Consider the following 19,211-nt stretch of genomic DNA (forward strand, 5'->3'; position numbering starts at 1 on the left):
AAGATTGATTGAAATGTCCTTGTTAGAGAGTAAAAGAGCCTTGAGTTTGAAAAGTGCTCTCATTGCTTTGGTTTTCAAATATTTCCTGGCGGTTTTGAATTTTCCGGAGAATGTGAAAGGAATGCCGAGGTATGTATAGCTGTCAGTGATTTCTATATTTTTGCCATAAATATGGAATTGGTCTTTGTTATTCTTGCTAGAACCTTTGCCAAAAACAACTACCTTGGTTTTTGAAACATTGACAGATAGCTTCCATTTCTTACAATAGTTTTCTAGGCAGTCAATACAATGCTGTAGCCCTTGTTTTGACGATGAAATCAGAGCGAGATCGTCTGCCCAGGATAAACAGTTTAGAGATTTTGAGGTTAGGACTGCAGGGTCACATTTTGTGGGGTCAAAGCACTCAGATATATCATTGATGAATAAATTAAATAATAAAGGACTAAGATTACATCCCTGCCGTACTCCGCATACGGAAGGAAAGGAGTTTGATAATCCATTATCTAATCTAACTGCATAATTCACATCATTGTACATGGATTTTATAATATTAAAGAAATTACCTCCGATACCACATTTATGCAACTTATAGAATAGCCCATCTCGCCAAACACTGTCAAATGCCTTCCTCATGTCAACAAAGCATACGAATAGTTTTCCGCCTTTTTTCTTGGTGTATTTGTCTATTAGAGATTTTAAGATAAAAACATTGTCGGACAAGAGTATCACTATCAGCCTCATTGTTACTAGTACACTGAATTCATCAAGTGTTATTGACAGGTTTTTCTAATTTAAAATGTTGAACTCCAGGTTGTATAATAGTACAATCCAATGAACTGGCATTCCAAAAACCCCTAACAAGAACATGGTGCTTACCCTCCTAAATCCCCCATACAGACCCTCTTTCAAAGCCATAATTATTATACAGACATTTTGTACTATATTCAGCAACAATAGACTTACTTGTTTGTACTTGAGTAATCCCGTCATCTTGGTACAGGTCTGTGGGGAAACAAACATCCTGTTGTTAGCATCTTCCAACCTTCAATCATACTGATACGATGATAGTGTTGCAAACAGGACAGCAAATGACATTGTAAAGTCTTACGCAACGTTAGACTATAACGTTATATTACTAGAGCTAACGTCTAAATTTAGTAGACGTTTATTAGACACAAACGTCTGGAAAGAGCATTGGCAGACATACCATACTGGCACTGTGGTCCACCAAAGCTGCTGGGGCAGGAGCAGCGGCCAGGCTCGGTACAAACACCTCCATTCTGACATTCCAGTGTGCAGATAGCTGCAGGGGGGACGAACACACAACATCACAAACTACTGCCGCCAAAACACTTCCACAAACTACTTACAGTAAGGAAGTCGACTCTCCACCTTAGTTATGAACCATTAACTGAAGTTTCAGGTCTGCTGAGGACCCGAGAAAATGTACTTCACAGGCAAAGGACGCCCGGTCTGACAGCTGTTCGGAGTTCACGCTTGGCGGTACACCGCGGGGATTCCCCACCAATGCGCACAGGCAAGACCATGCCATGAAACATAAGCATTTTCATGTTTATAACTCTCATGACAGAAATGATTTACCAACCTCTGCTAATGTTTGAATGAATTATATTTTTTCAATCCTAAGGAAGAAAATTGATTCATATTTAGGCTTGTATGGCCACAAAATTACTAGCTTTAGAACCCAGCAGTTGCAGTCATGCCTGCTATTATTAGTTACCATATGATAGCATCAGGTACTATCACAAGTGCGCATGTGCTGTAGCAGACGACGTTTGTGTTTATGATATCCCACATGCATTTTGCTGTAAACTTTAGTTCGCAATAGATGGCTGACGACATTTTTCTTGAAGTTCGACAGGAAAAGGTATGTTTCCGATGGTTGATGTTTTGAAGAGTCAACTTAACGTTAAATGTCCGGTAAATATTTCTACACTGGGCGAAAATGTGGCAAATTAAAGTTCAGAATGTGAATCGAACATTCAAAGATCTGCTGAGTATAAAAGTTATTCTTCCATTAGTTACGTATTCACTGAATTATAAGGAATTGTTATAAGACAGAGGCTGATGAGATGACTGACGTGTCTGACAGATCGGTCCTTCCCATCCCGCCTGACAGGTGCAGGTGTCCGGGGCAGAACACGCTCCTCCGTGCAGGCAGCTGGGGTCGCACACCGCTGGAAAATATACAGTTGACTTTAGTAAACTTTGTGCTTTCCCAAGTTTAGATTTTATAGATTAGGACTATTCCAGGTAAAACAAACGAAAGCAGCTCAATGGGCAACACATTCACCTTTGCATATACATGTTCGTACCAGTTTTACTTTAGTCTGGTCGTCTTACCGAACAACTGTGACGTTACACCAAAGTAAACTTTGATGAGACGTGGTATCTATTCTATCAACAAGACCTGCCCGTTATGACTTATGTGAACAAAAAATTATCAAGTGCTCTTTAAGGAATGCAGGTTCTGGCCACATCACAGCATCCTCGACTCACGTGTTTCGCACTGTTGTCCGGCGTATCCGATCTGACAGGTACAGAAGTCCGGCCTGGAGCAGTAGCCGCCATTCTCGCAGGTAGAGTGACAGATGGCTACAGAAATAAGATGCATGACAATCAATATTGCTCAATGTAGAACCAATGGCGACTTCTGCCTCTGATCCCTTCAGCCGATGAAACAACAAGCTGATCGTTGGGCGAGGAAAACGTTAAACGTTACATACAGAAATGAACATTCCTGTTTCTTGGTTTTGAAATTCTATCATTCATTATGCACCTTGATCTTAATTTCTTCTAAAAAGACACCAGGTTGTACTAGTATTTCTAGTCGATATAGGGACACCTCTTTCTGCAAGCTCAATAGTATTGAATAAGCAGCCGCGCGCTCGTATCACTCATACATTTGTAAGCCGGCTACCCACCTGTCTGACACTGATCGCCCTCGTACCCTTCCTCACACTGACACTCGTTCGGAGCCGTACACACTCCTCCGTTAGCACAGACTGGGTTGCAGATGGCTGAGGATAGGAACACACAACGCCATTAAGGACATCGACATTCTTTTCACTCATACATGTAGTCTGGAAACCGTTTTGTTTTCAGGTATGGTGCTTTTTCACAATGTCGACTTCAAAATCAGCCTCTTACTAAACACATTGGAAACTTCCAGTAGTTGTATCAATGGCGTTATATGAGAAGGACTGAGCACGGGGTTATAGTCCTACTCTCCAAGCAGAGGTAAGGCTCCGGTTGTTTTTTTGGGAGTTTTTTTTTTTTTTTTTTTTTTTTACTCAATGGTCACCTCGTAACAAGGCCTGACTTTCTATTTTGTACGGTTTTCTTTATGTCTCGCGGCATATCAAGCGGCTTATTCAAGCCTAAACTGTACTTGGACAGTAGGTTAGTCCCTTTCCATCAACATTCGACTCATGTATTAAGAAAGTAATTGACACCTATATAATAACTACCCCCTGATTTGCATAAATTCCAGGCTGCCATAAGCGTCCCTCTATTGTAACTTAAACTCACTATGGTTAGACCTTGGTTTTGACAAGGACGTTATGAGAAACTTTGTTGTATCATTCGGTATGTCATTATTTCTTGCCATGTGAAAGAAATTCACATTCCAGAAAACGATAGATAGGAAACTGTGTCGAAACAGAGTACATGTATTATAACCCAAACAACTTCTGTATAGTCTACTCCTCTTTACACAATGATAAAATAAAATGACTTCTATTAAAGCAAGGAGCTTTCATCAGCTGTTGATGAAAGCTCCTTGTTCTAAGTGAGAAGTGAACAATATTGACATATGGCACAAGACTTTTAGTATCTTGTGCCTAAGTCAAAATCTAGCAACAATATCAAGACGGGCTCCTGGTTTATCAAGAGCATTGACGACGATGCCGTGGACGATCCTTGATACTTGTCTTGCACGTTATGATGCGTAGGAAGCGGTGTTGTTGGGAAGCCACACGCAACAGCGAGAGCAGTTGTTTGAAGGGACCAGCAGACCGAGAGGGAACGGCAGGCGCCACACCCGGTACCACACAGCCCTACCTGTTCTGCACACCTGTCCTTCCCAGCCCACGTCACACGTGCGCACGTTCGGCTGCCATATGTTCACATGAATGACAACGCTATGTTACCTACCCTGTTCACATGTTTCCCCCTGGTATCCTTCATCGCACAAGCAGGTGTTAGGGCCGGAGCACGAGCCGTGAACGCAGGTCTGCGTACACATGTCTAGGGGCGGGATAGGGGCAAAGAAGGAGGGAGAGAGAAGCGGCAATTGCAAGTTAGTCAAGCTCGCAGATTAGGAATACGGTATTGTGCCCTTTAAAGCGAAAAGTTTATGTAATGAAGCACAAATAAGATAACGGCGTTAGAATTCAGCAAACCACAGGCAAGACATGGCGATGAGACAGGTAAACAAAGTCAAATAATATTGACATTAAGTAGCGTCTGTCTTAAATGTTAATTATGCCATTTATAACAGGAATGCCTCTGAACATATATGGCCGTTAACTATATACTCAAGTCATATGTCAACAATGTAGTTGACTTCATATAGATGTCGACTACGTAGTTGGTTTAACATTGTTAAGAGTCAAAAATGCAGAAACCAAATGGCAGCAAAGGCAATGTCAGACATTGACAGTTCAATGTAGGTACCCAGGAACAAAACAAAACGGACACGTTGTTTGAGGAGTGTCAATACGGCGGGGTTTGGTTTCAAAGCCGTGGGACAAAATGGCACCCTATACATAGTGAGTGGTATTGTTTCTCGCCAACTGATTTATATTTGGAGTTTCCGCCGCGTTGAAATGTCCAGTGTTCCATGCGGTGTCAATGTACGATGAAATGTCACCAGACTCACCACAATGCTAGGCACGGGCGCGTGCATCTTTATTGTATTCGTTAAAAAATGAATGCTGAACACTGCTTTGTGAAAATATTCAAAATATTGCTCCTGTGGTATAAGATGATTTTCCCTTCTAATTTTATGTACTAAATATCTGCTATATTAGTAGTGTGGATTTCTAAAAACGTTATCTTCTATTTTCTGTGTGTTCACAATTATTGTAAAACAGCAGAGGAGAATGTGATAGGGAAACTCACGGTCTGTGCAGTATGTTCCAGTCCAGCCTGGTGCACATCTGCACACGTTCAGTCCGGTGCACACACCACCGTTCTCACAGTCCTGCTGACAGTACACTGGGGAAACACAACACAGGCGTTAACGCTTACCTTGATGCACCCTCACTTGCCCTATTTGTAGTGTTTCATGTTGTAAACGCCATATCTACCAAGTTTCAGTTAACATTGTATAAATTGTGTACTGGAGAATAACCATGAATTTTTTTGGAGGGGGGGGGTGTGGGGCGACTTTATATAAAGAGTTTTGTCTTGTGTAAGTTATTGGATGCTGCGTATGAGATTAGTTGATCCCACTGACCTATGGTGCCGTTGACAATCTGGATATCCTGGCTGATGCCCTGAAACTCGCTCTGGCTCTGACCCTGGCTCTGACTCTGACTTTGCTCAAGGAACTCATCTATGCTGGGTTCCGCTTGCACCTGAGCCTGAGCCTGAGAGAGGAGATCATCCAAACTGGGCTCTGCCTCGGCTTGAACCTGGGACAGCACATCCCCGGCGGTGGGTTCGGCCTCGGCCTCGGCTGTCAGGCCGCTCAGCAGGTCGGACCAGGTGCCCAGGCTGCTGCTCGGCCACGACAGGTCACGTTTGGTCCGGGATCTGGGGCGATCAGACGCAAAATATGGTTATTAGATAGTAATACAAAACACAAGACGCTGATTCTTGTTTTTCTTTACAATTACATACGATAAAGCGTTTTTTAGATCTCGATTGAAGGAAAAAGCATTTTATCTACTCCATGCTATCTCCATGCTTTCCTATAATTTACAGTTATATATGGAACTGATGATGATGGTGATGAAGATGGATAGCCACTCCGAAGAGTAGGGCAAGTCAATATGAAACTAGAGCTCATTTGACTCTCTTAAGTCTCAAAGTTGTATGAAATATTAAGTGACTTTTGCCACATTGTATTTTGTACTCAGCTTGGTTGGGTTTGCCAGGAGCGTTACCCGTAATGATTCTCTCCAGTGTGCATGTGACTCACTTTTTATTCCCGTCCCGATCATTAATGTCCTCGGAGTGCCACAGGAGCTTCCTGGCCTCATGTGGAAGATCTTCGTTCACAGCTTTTACATCGTCAACGATCGTTTCTGGAGCTTCTCGGCGTACTCTGTGGATTTCTCTACTGCTGGCTTCCTGATTCTTGTTCACTGCAACGCCACATCCCTCTGTAAGAGAATACAATGTTCATGGACATGATTCATAAGAAGTGTAACCCAAGATAAATATCATATGTTTTCACAAGGCGCGTTTTCACATGTTTTCATTTATCGCTAGTGTACTATCTTTATAATACCTAGTCATAACTCCCTGTGTATGGGTGAATGTAGTTAAAAAATTTCAATCTTTGTTGCCTCAAAAATTCCATAGCATAACACCGGTACCCCACATATACGGCACCACATACACGAGGTGATACGTATCATATCAACCCGACGATAGACGATGTGTTACTCTGTTCAATATTGCTAAAATGCCTTGCTTGGTACTATGATGACAATAGACTTTACTTGTAAAAAGTTAATATGGTTAAGTCATCTTAAGCTCTGCGTTAAAAACACGGAACGAAACGTCAACAAAGAGGAAACAGAACTCTTTTAAAGGATATACTTGCGCACCCCAACCCTTTTAACCTACATCGGTACAAAAGGAATGGAAAGCCGCAGCTGGATGGAAGGACTAGACTTTCTATCTAAAAGGAACGTAGGGGATGATCCCCATATCAAGGAACACATGTCTTTCGTGACTCCCCAGCTTTTCAGTTTTGAAAGGGGGTCTTACGTCCATGGGGTGCACAAGCCCTTCCGACTACCACCTCACGTAGATAAGCCTTAATGGCAACCATTTGCAACCATGGAAACCATCTCCTTCAAGTAGGATTACGAGCTTTCCCGATCCTTGACATCATTCAATCTCCGAAACTGATCTTTTTTAGAACGATGTCAATGTATAGTAAGGACACGAGCACTATTTGATTTCTTAGCATCGTGCCACTGAACGTCTGATATGTCAGCATGCCCTTAAGATGTATTTAGATCTTTCTCCATGACAACTTAACCACGATAAGAGAGTACAAACTGGCTATTTCTGGCCGATTAGGCTCGGATCCTTAGCCAACATCTTCTGTGTGAGGGACGTTCCAGGATCCATGAATAAGACCAAACTGTCAACAAGCACCAGGCATCTGACAAACACTGCGGTTAAAACAGCAAATCACCCATTACGTCATAGTAAAGCAAAACATATCAAGTGCAATGAGCAAACAATATCAATCATCTTTAACAGAATATTCTAACATTATGTTTCATTCTGTACTTGTGGTTCTCCCATGAGAAGGAAAAGTAATAGTGTTATGGGAGGGTGAAACGTTTGAAACCACATATGCATTCTGGGGAGAAACCACAACTAAGGTGAACAGCTACGCGACAGAAGTTAAAAGAACATCACAGCACAGAAAATGGCCTCAACGAAACGCTATCATTGCATTACATTTATATTCACCTTTTAAGCGTTCGCTGCAACCAACGAAGCTAGGTATTTAACGCAGCACATACGTAACAGGCAAATAGCAGGGGTGTATGTTTCTTTTGGAATTTGTCAATCCAGTATTGTGCTCTTTGTAGTTCATGTTGAAGTGGAAATGTCGGCTGAATGGCAGCTGAACCATCAAGCCGTAAAATGGTTGCCAACGTATTGTCTCTAAAGGTATACGGGGGCGGCCGAAAAGGCTATTTCCGGCTTAACCTTCACGAAAGAAAGGTCGTATTGCACAGTTCTGTAGTGAAGACATTGCTCTGATGGAACATTTCCTTGTGAAAATGCACTCGTTCATTTATCATCTCTAGGAGAGCTTTTAACTGCATGGATCTACTACCAAGGTAGGAGCCGAGCCCATTCAGTATTTCCAGGCCCATGGCAGGCGCCATTGTCGGGAACCATGTCCATGGCAGGCACCATTAACCATGGTAATGGCCGTGACGTCGACACTAGCTGTGAACAGGCCACTAGCGGTGTATGACGTAACCACATGTAACTGGTCGATAGGTTAAGGACCTTGAGGACTTGGCTTAAGTCCATATTGCGACCTAGTGATTTTTCAGGCCGATATCGACGGTATAAATAACTGTGATGTCTTGTTTGTGTTTTGAACAAAAGGGATTACTGTTCACACCATGCAAAAGTGTCAAGTAATAATCTCCAAGCAGATCTTGCTGTGGCAAATGGGAAAGAGTGCAGCCGGCAGAGGAGTTATTGGCCAATAATCCTCCCTTGCCGGCTAATTCCTTCCCCAGCTTATGTTACTGTTTTAATGCCACCGGAGGAATCTGCTTGGAGATTATAAAGTAATTAATATGTTAACATCAGTTCTTCGATGAAGTGCTTAGTAATACGCCATCTATTCGACAAAAGTAACGTTAGCCAAAACTTTGCCGATTTGCTTCCTTTATCGTTACTATTGAGAACATGGGCAATGAGACAGGTACGTTTTGCAAATTATAATGAAGTCTCTTTCAGTAATGGACATGTGGTGGTACGAGTGACGGTAAGGGGACTATGAAGAACTTAAAAAGGAAGAAATGTTTCTTTAAGCAGTGTAAGTTGTGAATGGACAAGACATTATGTCTTTGACATTTAAGTGTTTACCGGAAGCTCTGCGTTGGTCATTATAATGTGTTTAGTCTGTACAACAACGTGCAAGAACACAACGAGTCACTGAGTGTCTCCGAAAGTAGAACGGGGTCAACACTTGAACGTGAGTGATTCTAAAGAGCTGCGACGTGTCCCTTGTTGGTACTGCACGGCAGATCAAACGCTTCTGAGAGTCCCATACCGTGAGGGACATTTAAAAGATAGGTCAAGGTACCTGAACACAACTCTATTGGTAAATCAATAAACTTTAGAAAATTAAATGATACTCTCATAAAGTTGGAGTGTTCAGCATTGATGACGTCCTGCGGCTGGTACCCAGGTGCCAAGAACTATAGGGTATCCTTTATGCCCTGATGTAATATGCTACCTAGGGATGTGGTAAAAGAGTCACAACGATGTACGTTTCCCCTTTAGTATTTCAATAACATGAACTTTTGGTGAATTTGACTTTGGCACCGATTTTCTAACCAGTTTAACTTTTGTGCACCGCCTCTACACCATTCAGGATGTGCGGATCGTGATGTTATGTAAATACGAGTCATACTAGTGTATTTGCAATCACGCATATATTCTGGCCATGGCTTTCAGTCGTAATGTGGCAGTGATCAGTGCTAGAGTCAGAGTGACATCGTGGCAGTATAGTTTTGCCGCAAGCGGAATGCAAGGATTTCATTTCAACACCAAGGTGAGTTCACAGCTAACAACATTAGTAGCTCCAACAGTCAGAGGTATTCAGGTACATCTTGACAGCAGGTTTGGGGAGGCTTTCGCTACAGGGAGGAACAAATTGGGAATGTAGAAAAACAGCAACAGGGTGACCTGGTGTAGTTTTACAAGTCAAACAAGTAGTATACTCAGCTGGGTGCGCCAGGTGAAAATGAGGTAACGCTGTAACTCAAGAGCACTTCCAAGTGTGAGGTGTACAGTAATGAACATGCGGGCAAGGGACGTAGATTTCTGTTGTTATTCTGCCATGGCCCAGATAAAGGTCACAACGTGAACTGCACATTAGGGTTCTTTCCAGTAAACTGAGCAGTAACTGATCAATTTCTCCGTTTCTGAACCTGTTTTCTGAACCTGTTTTCATCAGCGGCCTTGCAGCAGCCATTGTGCCTTCCTACTTTGGACAAAATTGGACAAAATCTGGAAGTCTAATATCCCTAACAAACTGAAGGTCCAAGTGTTCACTAGTCTAGTGGAACCTATTTTGCTGTATGGTGCTGAAACCTGGACACTTACTTGCCAACTCCAGAACAGATTAGATGGGACTTACACAACTTACTTCGGAGATCATATCTTGGTCTCAACATTCTACACTTAAAACAATTCATGAAAGTCTTCCACAGCTATCTCAGAAGCTGAATCACCGAAGGGTAAAATTCGCGGGACATTGTTGTCGAGCCAAACAGGAAATAGTTTCTTCTGTTCTTCTACTGTGTATGGAAACCAAGTGGCCGGGTACATTGCAGAAGTTTGACGGACACTACTCTGGTATTGATTTTGAGAACTTAGAGCAAGCTATGTTAGATAGGCGTCTTTGGAGTGAAATATGTACTAGCCTGGTCCCGACCCCCGGTCGTTGATGTATGATATGTATGTCTTCCTACTTAGGTAATGGGATGTCCCATAAATGTATGGCACTCAGGCTAGCCTTGTATGTAGTGGAGACTAGACTGTCGTTTCCCATGCAAGCACATGCCCAGGTATGTACGGATGATACGATCATCCCGACGATTTCAAGATAATATCCGGAACGTTAACGCTGACTTAGCAAACGTAACACCATATCACATACCCCTGGCACGTTCGACCCATTTTGACGTGATTTGGACTAATCCTGTATGAGTACGCTGCTTGTGTCCTTTGCAGCTCTAGTTGCCATTTTTACTCTCCAGGTTTGTTGTTGTTATTTGCTGACGCAAACTCGTCACCAAGGTAACCAGGAAGATTAGAGATGATCAGGCTATGTCACAAGAAGTCAGGCCTCGAGCTCCCGACACGGTCCCTATCCCATGTCGTACTCGTACTACTTTTCTTGGAATTGAGCATGGCTTGGCCTTGCTCCAGGATTACTGACAACATACCCTAGTATTTCGTGTGTTATGAAAACAAGCCACATTTACATTTCGTAAGGAATAAAGAACGAGGAAGACATTTCGGAATTGAAGTACTACCGAGACATCTTCCTCGTTCTTAATTCCTGACAAGTTTTATTTATAATGTACAGGCTTGCAGAAGATCCTGCTGGATATCCTGAATTGTTATGAACAACAGAATTGGTACCTGCTTCGAGTAATTATATTAAAGATTAATACTAAGGCACCAATTTATATAAAAGTTAACATTGTTTTAAGATATGTGTAAGCTAGAGTGATATTCAAAAAGATTTAGGTGAGACAGAACATCTATGTTATCTATGTTATACTCTTACTCTTATACTCTTAAAGCCCAAAATGAATCCGTTACAGGTAAACACTTAGACATAGGCGATTGAACAACACAGAAGCGATGGCTGGGAATATAACGTTAGACTTCAAGACAGATTCATGAGTTTAAATGTCCAACCATGTGTGGGATAGGTGAGCTTCTACAGCTATAGATGTAAGGAAACGGGGTGTTCTGCTTGTGATAATTGCGGGTGTGTCGTTCGGAGATGCCTTGCCGAAGAGGAGGTAACCGGTTCCGGAACTCAGAGTTGAACAGGGAAGTGGCGAATGACCGACAAATGCCAACCCTGACTTCATGGAAAGATTTCGCAGCTTTTCGCTGGTAAAGGGTATACGTACTTGAAAGGAACGCGGAGCTATGAACTATGAAAAACCTGGTCGACGCCGTACTGAACGCAAAATAACTATTGTAGCAAGTTTGGGTTCAGTAAAATGAACAATACTTCTCAGCAACTTTTAAGACAAAAAAAAAGAGATTTACAGATTTCGCCACTAGGCTGTGGAATATAACTGCTGTCAAACCACACTGTAGTGTAAAATCCTGTTTCTCGGTTTTTAGGACCCAGATACTCCTGCTGGACGGGTCGGCAGATAATTCTGTAAGGTGATATCCCACCTGTTGCACAGGTTCGAAGTTGCGTGATGCAAGACTGTTGACAACGGCGACGTTAGGTAATCAGACCTCAGCTGAGAACATTCCGTGTGTTCTGTGCGAGGTCTTGTTGATAAGACTTTTTTCTTAGAACTACGGTGAATCACGAAGTCAGGGCATGTCCAAAACACGTACAGACGGTTTACAATGTTTATGTGTCAGAGATCTGTACTTGTTTACACAAAATGCCACACATCGTTTCAGTGAAACGAAGAATGATAACCTAAAATAAATGTAGTCGATTACGGCGTTGCTCAATCATACAGATGGATGAGGTGAAACTTTTCCTGCTGCCCCATGACGTTTGCACGTGTAAGAGCACGTTAGCCAAGTACATAACCACCGACAGCCGCCGTCCATAGCGAACCGTCCGTGCCATGCACATCTAAACACACACCTCCCGCTCACTAAAAACACTAACGTTACACCGTGTCTCGACACGCCTCGGCCCGTGCACACATTTTCAAAACACAGATCCCGCTTCTGTCGCCCAGAGGTCAAATTCCAGCGCGGAAGGAAGTGTCAAGGTGGGTGAAACACTGCCATAACTCTCAATGAAGGCTGACAATACCCATGGAAACCGCCAAGAAGCTCGGTGCGTCAATGCTAACCATCCATAGCTAACAGAAAGGTGCTTGTCCACAGTCGTCATGTTTGTTCTGCGTCTTTGTAGCTCTAATAGTCAGAGTTGGAACAATGGATGGAGAAGTGGCTAAAAACACACACACACTAGCGAGAGGCCGAAAATGCGTCCCGTAAAAGTAATGACCAAGGAATATGTCATAAAACGAATTCAATCAATGCGTCCTTGTAATTACCATTACTATGGACAGTATGATTAAAAATAGAACTGCAAAAGAAGGACAGTTCCCCAACGCAAATCTTGTAACAGGTGTATAAAGGACAGTAGTTGCTTAATATGAATTGTTTTACAGGTACGTTGTTGCAGAGGCGCGCTTAAAAGCGGGTAGCCAGTGGCCACAGGATTGGCACACGTGGGGCTCCCATAGCCGACACACGACGAGCGAACTACCGGCACGTACACAAATGGTGTCCCTTTATTTAAATGCTGATGTGACATAACAACGCGGGAGTTATACAATCATGGTATCGCTGCACGGAAAGGGCACGGTCGAGATTGAGCGAAGCAAAATGCTATTTGCCTCAAAAGATCCGACATAAATATCTTATTCAAGAGAGATTTTGCTCGGTTCGGTTTAGCTACATTGATGTTGTACATCGTCTCAAATTTGTGCCAGGAAGGCTGTCGGTATGAACGTTAATCAGCAGGAAAAGTGTACATGCTAAAACTCCTAGGGCCAGTTACTCTGCTCTCGAAAGATATATATAACGCAGACAAACATGGTACCTAGTACGTCCTCCACACTAGTATAAAAGCAGTGCATAGGTTGCGAAATTGGAAAATACATCTTAGGCTATGTTGATTTGATTATATGAATGACATTCCCTGGGAACCCCAAACCTGATGCGAGCGTACGAATAAAAAATATTTGGCAAAAAACGTTGCCTTCATTAAGGATCATTATGAAATTCAAATGGCCAGGAAGGTTTGACAAATGAGTAAACACACAGAGTATGTAACAGTCTTCATTTTCGCTCTTTCACATCTTCTTCTTTGAGCTTTGAAATTGCATTTTTGGCATCCTATAACATTACTATCCGTTTTCCGACATTTTTCTGCAATCTACGGCATATATTTGTTCATTTTACAGCTGCTTTACGATTTACAGTATGGCCGAAAACCTTTTTTTTCATTGAAAACGGCCGAAAGTTGATGTGCGCGTGAATGTCATCCTTATAATCAAATCGACTTGGCCTTGTTAAATAAAAAGTAGGTCTTTTTCCCAATCTAGATCGCGAAAGTTATGCTGAATTAGATGGTTCAAGTAAACGTTGACGCAGTGTCCTAGATGCTCAGAGCGGTAATTACTGTCCTCAATGTTTGATATGTCGTTTGACCCAACCCTGTTCTTAAATAAGTTTACAATAAACATTTGTTCCCACTCCCTGATTACACCTCTGATCCTGGGTTGAAGAGCAGATTTGAAGAATCGCTCACCCATGATCCATACTACACTTACATACCACGTAATGCGGCTTTGGCCTTTTAGCTCACTGTTTCTTTTTCTTATGCTTATCTGGCTTTAGTACTGAATTTTCAATGGTCTTTCAAAAGTGATGGCGGAAAAGGTTTTCAGCCTTTTCCGGCATGTGTCAAAGGACCTAGTCATGTCCAATTTATACTAATTTGGTCTGTGTCAAGTTCACGTCTAAATCAAAACATGCATAAAAGAGGCCATGGCCACCTTCTTATTTTTCATTTGCTAAAATAGATCTACAACCCCACAATGTGAGTCCAAATGCATGAAAATCAAAATGATATTGGAGGCGTTCTTTTGTGAATAGACTTTAAACTTCAATTGCTTTCATAAATCCGTATTCTTGTTATACCCGTGCATCGGACAAAGTGGCCGGTCTTTTTCGTCTTCTATACATTTACATGTTTTCCTACGAATGTGAAATGACTGTAGAGGAAGGCAGCAGATTTTGCCTCGGACACAGACAAACGTTCGTCCAACTTTTGGCCGACAGTCTTCGATGCACTTGACTCGCCGCGGAGGGGATCGAACAAAGCTGTGAGACAAGAAGAATTGAATCCACACATAACAGACGATTACGTGCTGACAGCCGTAAAAAAAAAAGTTTAGAAAAATGATTCAATAGAGAGAGACCTTTATTGAAAAATCCGCCATGGAAATGCGCAGGAAGCTAGAAAAGATGACAGCGCATTTTTGCCGGGTTGTGGTAATGATATTGTATACACATCCTGGCAGCGGACCTTGTGCCTGTACCTACACCAACAGCCACATCCTGCTCACGGTATATTTTACATGGAAGGAACTCGTCCCCATGGTTACATAAATGGGGTGGTGGTCACCAAGAAACTTTAAACGCTGACTTCTACTATTGACTTTAGGGCTTTGAGTGGAATGAACTCGCTGTAATCCTGTTAATTAGTGCTGCTGACTTGGAATGTCCAACTTGGTGAAACTGAGTCACGATGAAGTGCACGGGCGAGAACACATAGCTATCGAACCATCTCGATTGAAAGGCTTCGCCACAAATTTGCAGGTGGCGAGGGTTGGAATGGAATACTATTCATACGGAGAGAAGAATGAATTGCCACTTGGTTGTTGAAGATTTTGTTTCAGACAAGTACTTCACTCCCTGTAGCGTATTCAATACTATTCCCTATGGATGTACCTATCTTATGTAGTGATGTCAACGACAGTGTGCCGAACCGAGTTTCCTGTAGAGTAGAAGTCTTCTGGGCCGTGGGAAGTTTCGCTATGTAACAAGTGGTGAAACAGCTGTAGCTTGTGTTGTTCTAAGTACCATTTCTTACAACAACTGATGAGTCCTACAGCTGACTGGCACAAGCTGACACACCTGTCTATATAGCTGTTACTGTAACACCAGGAAATGTGTGCACTAAACAGCCGCTCCTTGGGATGGTATGACGCCAGCGTCCTCTCAGATTGCTACATTTTCTCCGTACTGAAGTCAACAAAGTAGTGTGCAACTTGATATACTCGCCTTTCAAATGACAGGTTTTCTTTATTAACACAATTCTACCTCGCGCAGTATCTCCACACTTGCTATGTCACTGTGCTTTTTAACTTTGGCAATGGCACCAAATTACTTCCTTATCGGGACAAAACATGTCAAACAATAACTATTCAGAACACAGTCGTTTTTACCCCCTGTGAACAAAAGCGCTTAAAACGCAATACAAGTAAGTTTTACTTTGGCCTGAACAGTATATCACAACGTTAATCTGTTGGGTACCACTCTCTCATCCTTTTCTCTTCTTTAATTCTTCCCCTCTTCCTTCCGTCTTCCCTTCCCGTCTCTTCCCGTCCCTTCCCGTCCAGTCCCTACCCTTCCCTACCCCCTCCTATCCACTGGCACGTCCAATCCAATAAATCCAATCAAGTTCTGTCAGTAGGCCACGGCATGGCCCCAATTTGGCTGCGACAAATCACCACCGGTTTTCGTTCTAATCGAATAAAATCAACCTAATCAAGTTGGTGACCAGTTAGGGCGGCCCAACCAATGCTAATGGCATGGACAAATCTACCCAAGCTCAGTCAGTCGCCGTTGGAGAAAATACATGTCGGCCAACTACGCGCGGCGGCTTGATTCCCATCTCAAACACCTGTTCATTAGGAGAGTTGTCATAAGCTTTAAGATGCGTGTTAAGTGTAGTTTATGCTAGATTCTCCTTTTTTTGTAATCCTCGTTGACCGTGGTGCTAACTCTCATATAGATTCTCCTTAGAACATGAAATAGAAAACATTGACTTCCGACAGCCTCCGGGTGACTGCTCGGCATGAGCGACCAAGTCTAGTCACCCTAGGCCTGTTGCCGATCTCTATCAATGACTAGTCACGGCGTTCTGTTTACGGCAAGTTGAACTTAGGCTGAGACGCATTCGTACTTGATTCGTGTTCAAAGAAAGAAGGAAGCAACTTGTCATAGATCTAGAAAGAAGTAAAAGTTGATTTTCCTACCGATAAAGCCCATGTACATAAACCGCCATTCCGAATAGACACCTCTGCTACGAGTCATGCCCAGGTTACGAAATATAGAAATGTTCATAACAGATCAGAACAAAGTTAAAGTTTTGGGCCCCGTTGATGATTCTTAGGTATGCGACTCTGTATGATAACAGAGAGCCACTATGGCACCACTGCTATCTGTGGTAGGAGTTCAGCCGCTACTAGCTGGAGGGCACTGTACATTGACTCTGGAGTAAGCCATTGTGCTTTCGCATTGAAAGAGCACACTTAAATCTGCTACCTCAAAGCACAGTCACAACTTTCACAAAAGAAGACTAAGTGGAACAAGCAGGCCTGCTATTGTACGGTGTAAAGTCTGCCCCTGGATAATCTGTCTCGTGCGTTCTAGTTTTCTGTCCGCTGTCCGCTCGCGCTACAGGATCATTCAGGGAAAAGTGGTCTACTGAGTTAAACAAGTGAAACACACAGCCAGGCGAGACGGCAAACAAGACACGGACCAGCGCGGTCCTTCCCGCTTCGGCAGTAAGTACCCCTGGCAAGACACAATCTTTGTACACCTGTCCAACAAAACTACGTTTTGTTTCCGATGTTAGAACATTATACGGACAACCATTCCTACAAGTCCACGTGCGGTTGGCCCGACTCCAAACACCTGTTCACCTGTTTCAATCAAAACGACTTCTTTACCTTTAAGAAATCGTCTTCAGGAAGTGATTAGATCGCCTACAGTTTTAAGGGTGCATGTTTGGGACTTTGAGTTATTAAGCTCCAGAATTCTAACGTTTTATCATTAGCGACCCAAAAGTTGACGGCGACACTAAGAAATGTGCACCTGCTGCCGCTACGAAACTAAGGCAAACTCGAATTCTCAATTGCAAAGGGTTTCTTTTCCTAAATAAGGAAAATTTAGACAGGTGAAAATCAGTCTTACCAGTTGACAGGACAGCGGCGAAGATCAGCAGAGTTGAGAGCGCCGCGGCGCGACCTATCGCCATGTTTTCTCGAGTGGCCCTTTCACCGCCGGTCGTCCCGTTATAAGCAGTGCCCACGCTTGGACGGTATGCTAATATGTTTCCCTGGAAATGTGGGGTTCGGCCGGACGTAGGGAAGGTTGGGCCTTACTGCGTGCCTCCCACCAAGCACCGCAGCATCTTAGTAATGGTTGTTTACCAAGCAACCTGACAGGGAAAGGAATGGCGGGATGATTCCTGACGCGTAGCAAAACAAAATCTATTCGTTCCTGTGATCTGTCAGCGTTAGGAGGAAATGAACACCTTACTACGATTTGGATCACGTCGATAAGAATGCCAGCGAAAGATTCATTTATAATATGAGAGAGATCAGATGACCGTAACGATTACATCTTGTAATTCAGCCTCTTTATGTCGTAAAAAAACTTTTTGAAAGCTCGGAAGTAAAGATTAAGAAACCCAAGTAATGACGCCAATACCCAATGCTATTCATTATCAATTCCTCAGCACACGATGACACTGACACATGAGCAAAACGTATCTAATTGTGGTCATGAACACATGTCGTTTGTTTTCTTTTTTTGCTCGGGCATGATATTTGTTATGAAAAAAACTTAACTTCTATCTCGCTCCCCAGTCTAACAATGTTTTGCTTGTCTGTGTACCAAGGAGGAAGAAAGCGACGAGAGTTTGCGCCCCGCCCCGCCTCGCACACTGCCGACACGGGTGACTGCCCCGATGTGCACAGGTGACGTACAGGCACAGGTAGCCCTGAGTATGGGCCGTCTCAGCAGTTCGTGCACACTTTACCAAAGTACAAGGTTGTCTGGAGTATCAGACATGCCGAATGTACTTGAGGCAGGTGTGCAAGTGTACAGGTGAAAAGTAGGACGACTGTCCCATCGCGAATCCCACACACAACGCAGACTCTCACGATCCTTACCCCATAAGATTAACTAATGGTTCAAATCAAACCAAAGTCTATTGTACATGCGACCAGTCCTTGATCTAACTATATCATATTACATCAATACTAGGAAATGTAGGCCAGGAAACACCTTAACTTCGTGCTGAAATCCGACCGCATGATAGGTGACTTTCAGGAAGTAAAAGAAAAAGAAAACTATTCATCCGTCGTCTTCTAGTTTCCTGCGCTTCACCTGGAAAGACTGCCGTACCTTTCTACCTCGATGTTAGTGTAAGGATTATGGTGTTCTTCCCTATCTAAACCAGCACGTCCCTTGTGAGGTTAATAAAAATGCAAGGACTTTATCATCATCATCGGACGACTGCTGCGCGGGCGACTGCAAGCTTCCTTTATAATGTTGTTGGTTTCAAGACTTAAATGCTATACTGACTGCTTAAACGGTAAAAGCGAATTCCAATAAATAGAAATTTTTCTCGATGATTATGCAAGGAAGGTCCTCATGTGCATAAATCACATCAACTCACCACCTTCTCCACTCAAATAACTAACGCTCCTCTGAATATGGAATTCATATCTTAACACATAATGCTACTCTAGCAGTTTCTCATAAATTTTTCAAATGATTTGCAAAATGTATGTTAAACGATGTTCACCTTCATTTAACTTCCGTATGCCGCAAGTATGAAATTCCCTTCATTTACCTCTTTGGAGGTTTTCATTGATTATGCATATGACTTCATTGATGTTCCTCTCTTTCTCAGTTACATAAGTCAC

General features: G+C 42.8%; 1 protein-coding gene across 2 annotated transcripts in view; it reads right to left on the reverse strand.

Annotated features, from left to right (window-relative positions):
* Positions 1-17,654, reverse strand: part of LOC118414277 (mucin-2-like) — an 83,840-nt gene extending 66,186 nt beyond the window's left edge. Inside the window, exons 1-10 of one of the 2 annotated variants that reach the window (XM_035818205.1) lie at positions 17,470-17,654; positions 6,170-6,353; positions 5,483-5,781; positions 5,146-5,241; positions 4,177-4,269; positions 2,946-3,041; positions 2,521-2,616; positions 2,103-2,198; positions 1,208-1,303; positions 964-1,002 (exon numbers count right to left, since the gene is read on the reverse strand). In XM_035818205.1, the coding sequence (XP_035674098.1) occupies positions 964-1,002; positions 1,208-1,303; positions 2,103-2,198; positions 2,521-2,616; positions 2,946-3,041; positions 4,177-4,269; positions 5,146-5,241; positions 5,483-5,781; positions 6,170-6,353; positions 17,470-17,533 (1,159 nt within the window). In that variant the 5' untranslated portion in view covers positions 17,534-17,654. The remainder of the gene's footprint in view (positions 1-963; positions 1,003-1,207; positions 1,304-2,102; positions 2,199-2,520; positions 2,617-2,945; positions 3,042-4,176; positions 4,270-5,145; positions 5,242-5,482; positions 5,782-6,169; positions 6,354-17,469) is intronic. The other variant, XM_035818204.1, reaches the window with a different exon arrangement.
* Between the last annotated feature and the right edge of the window lie 1,557 nt (positions 17,655-19,211).

The sequence above is a fragment of the Branchiostoma floridae genome, chromosome 4, assembly GCF_000003815.2.
Source record: "Branchiostoma floridae strain S238N-H82 chromosome 4, Bfl_VNyyK, whole genome shotgun sequence".
NCBI classification, from domain to species: Eukaryota; Metazoa; Chordata; class Leptocardii; order Amphioxiformes; family Branchiostomatidae; genus Branchiostoma; species Branchiostoma floridae.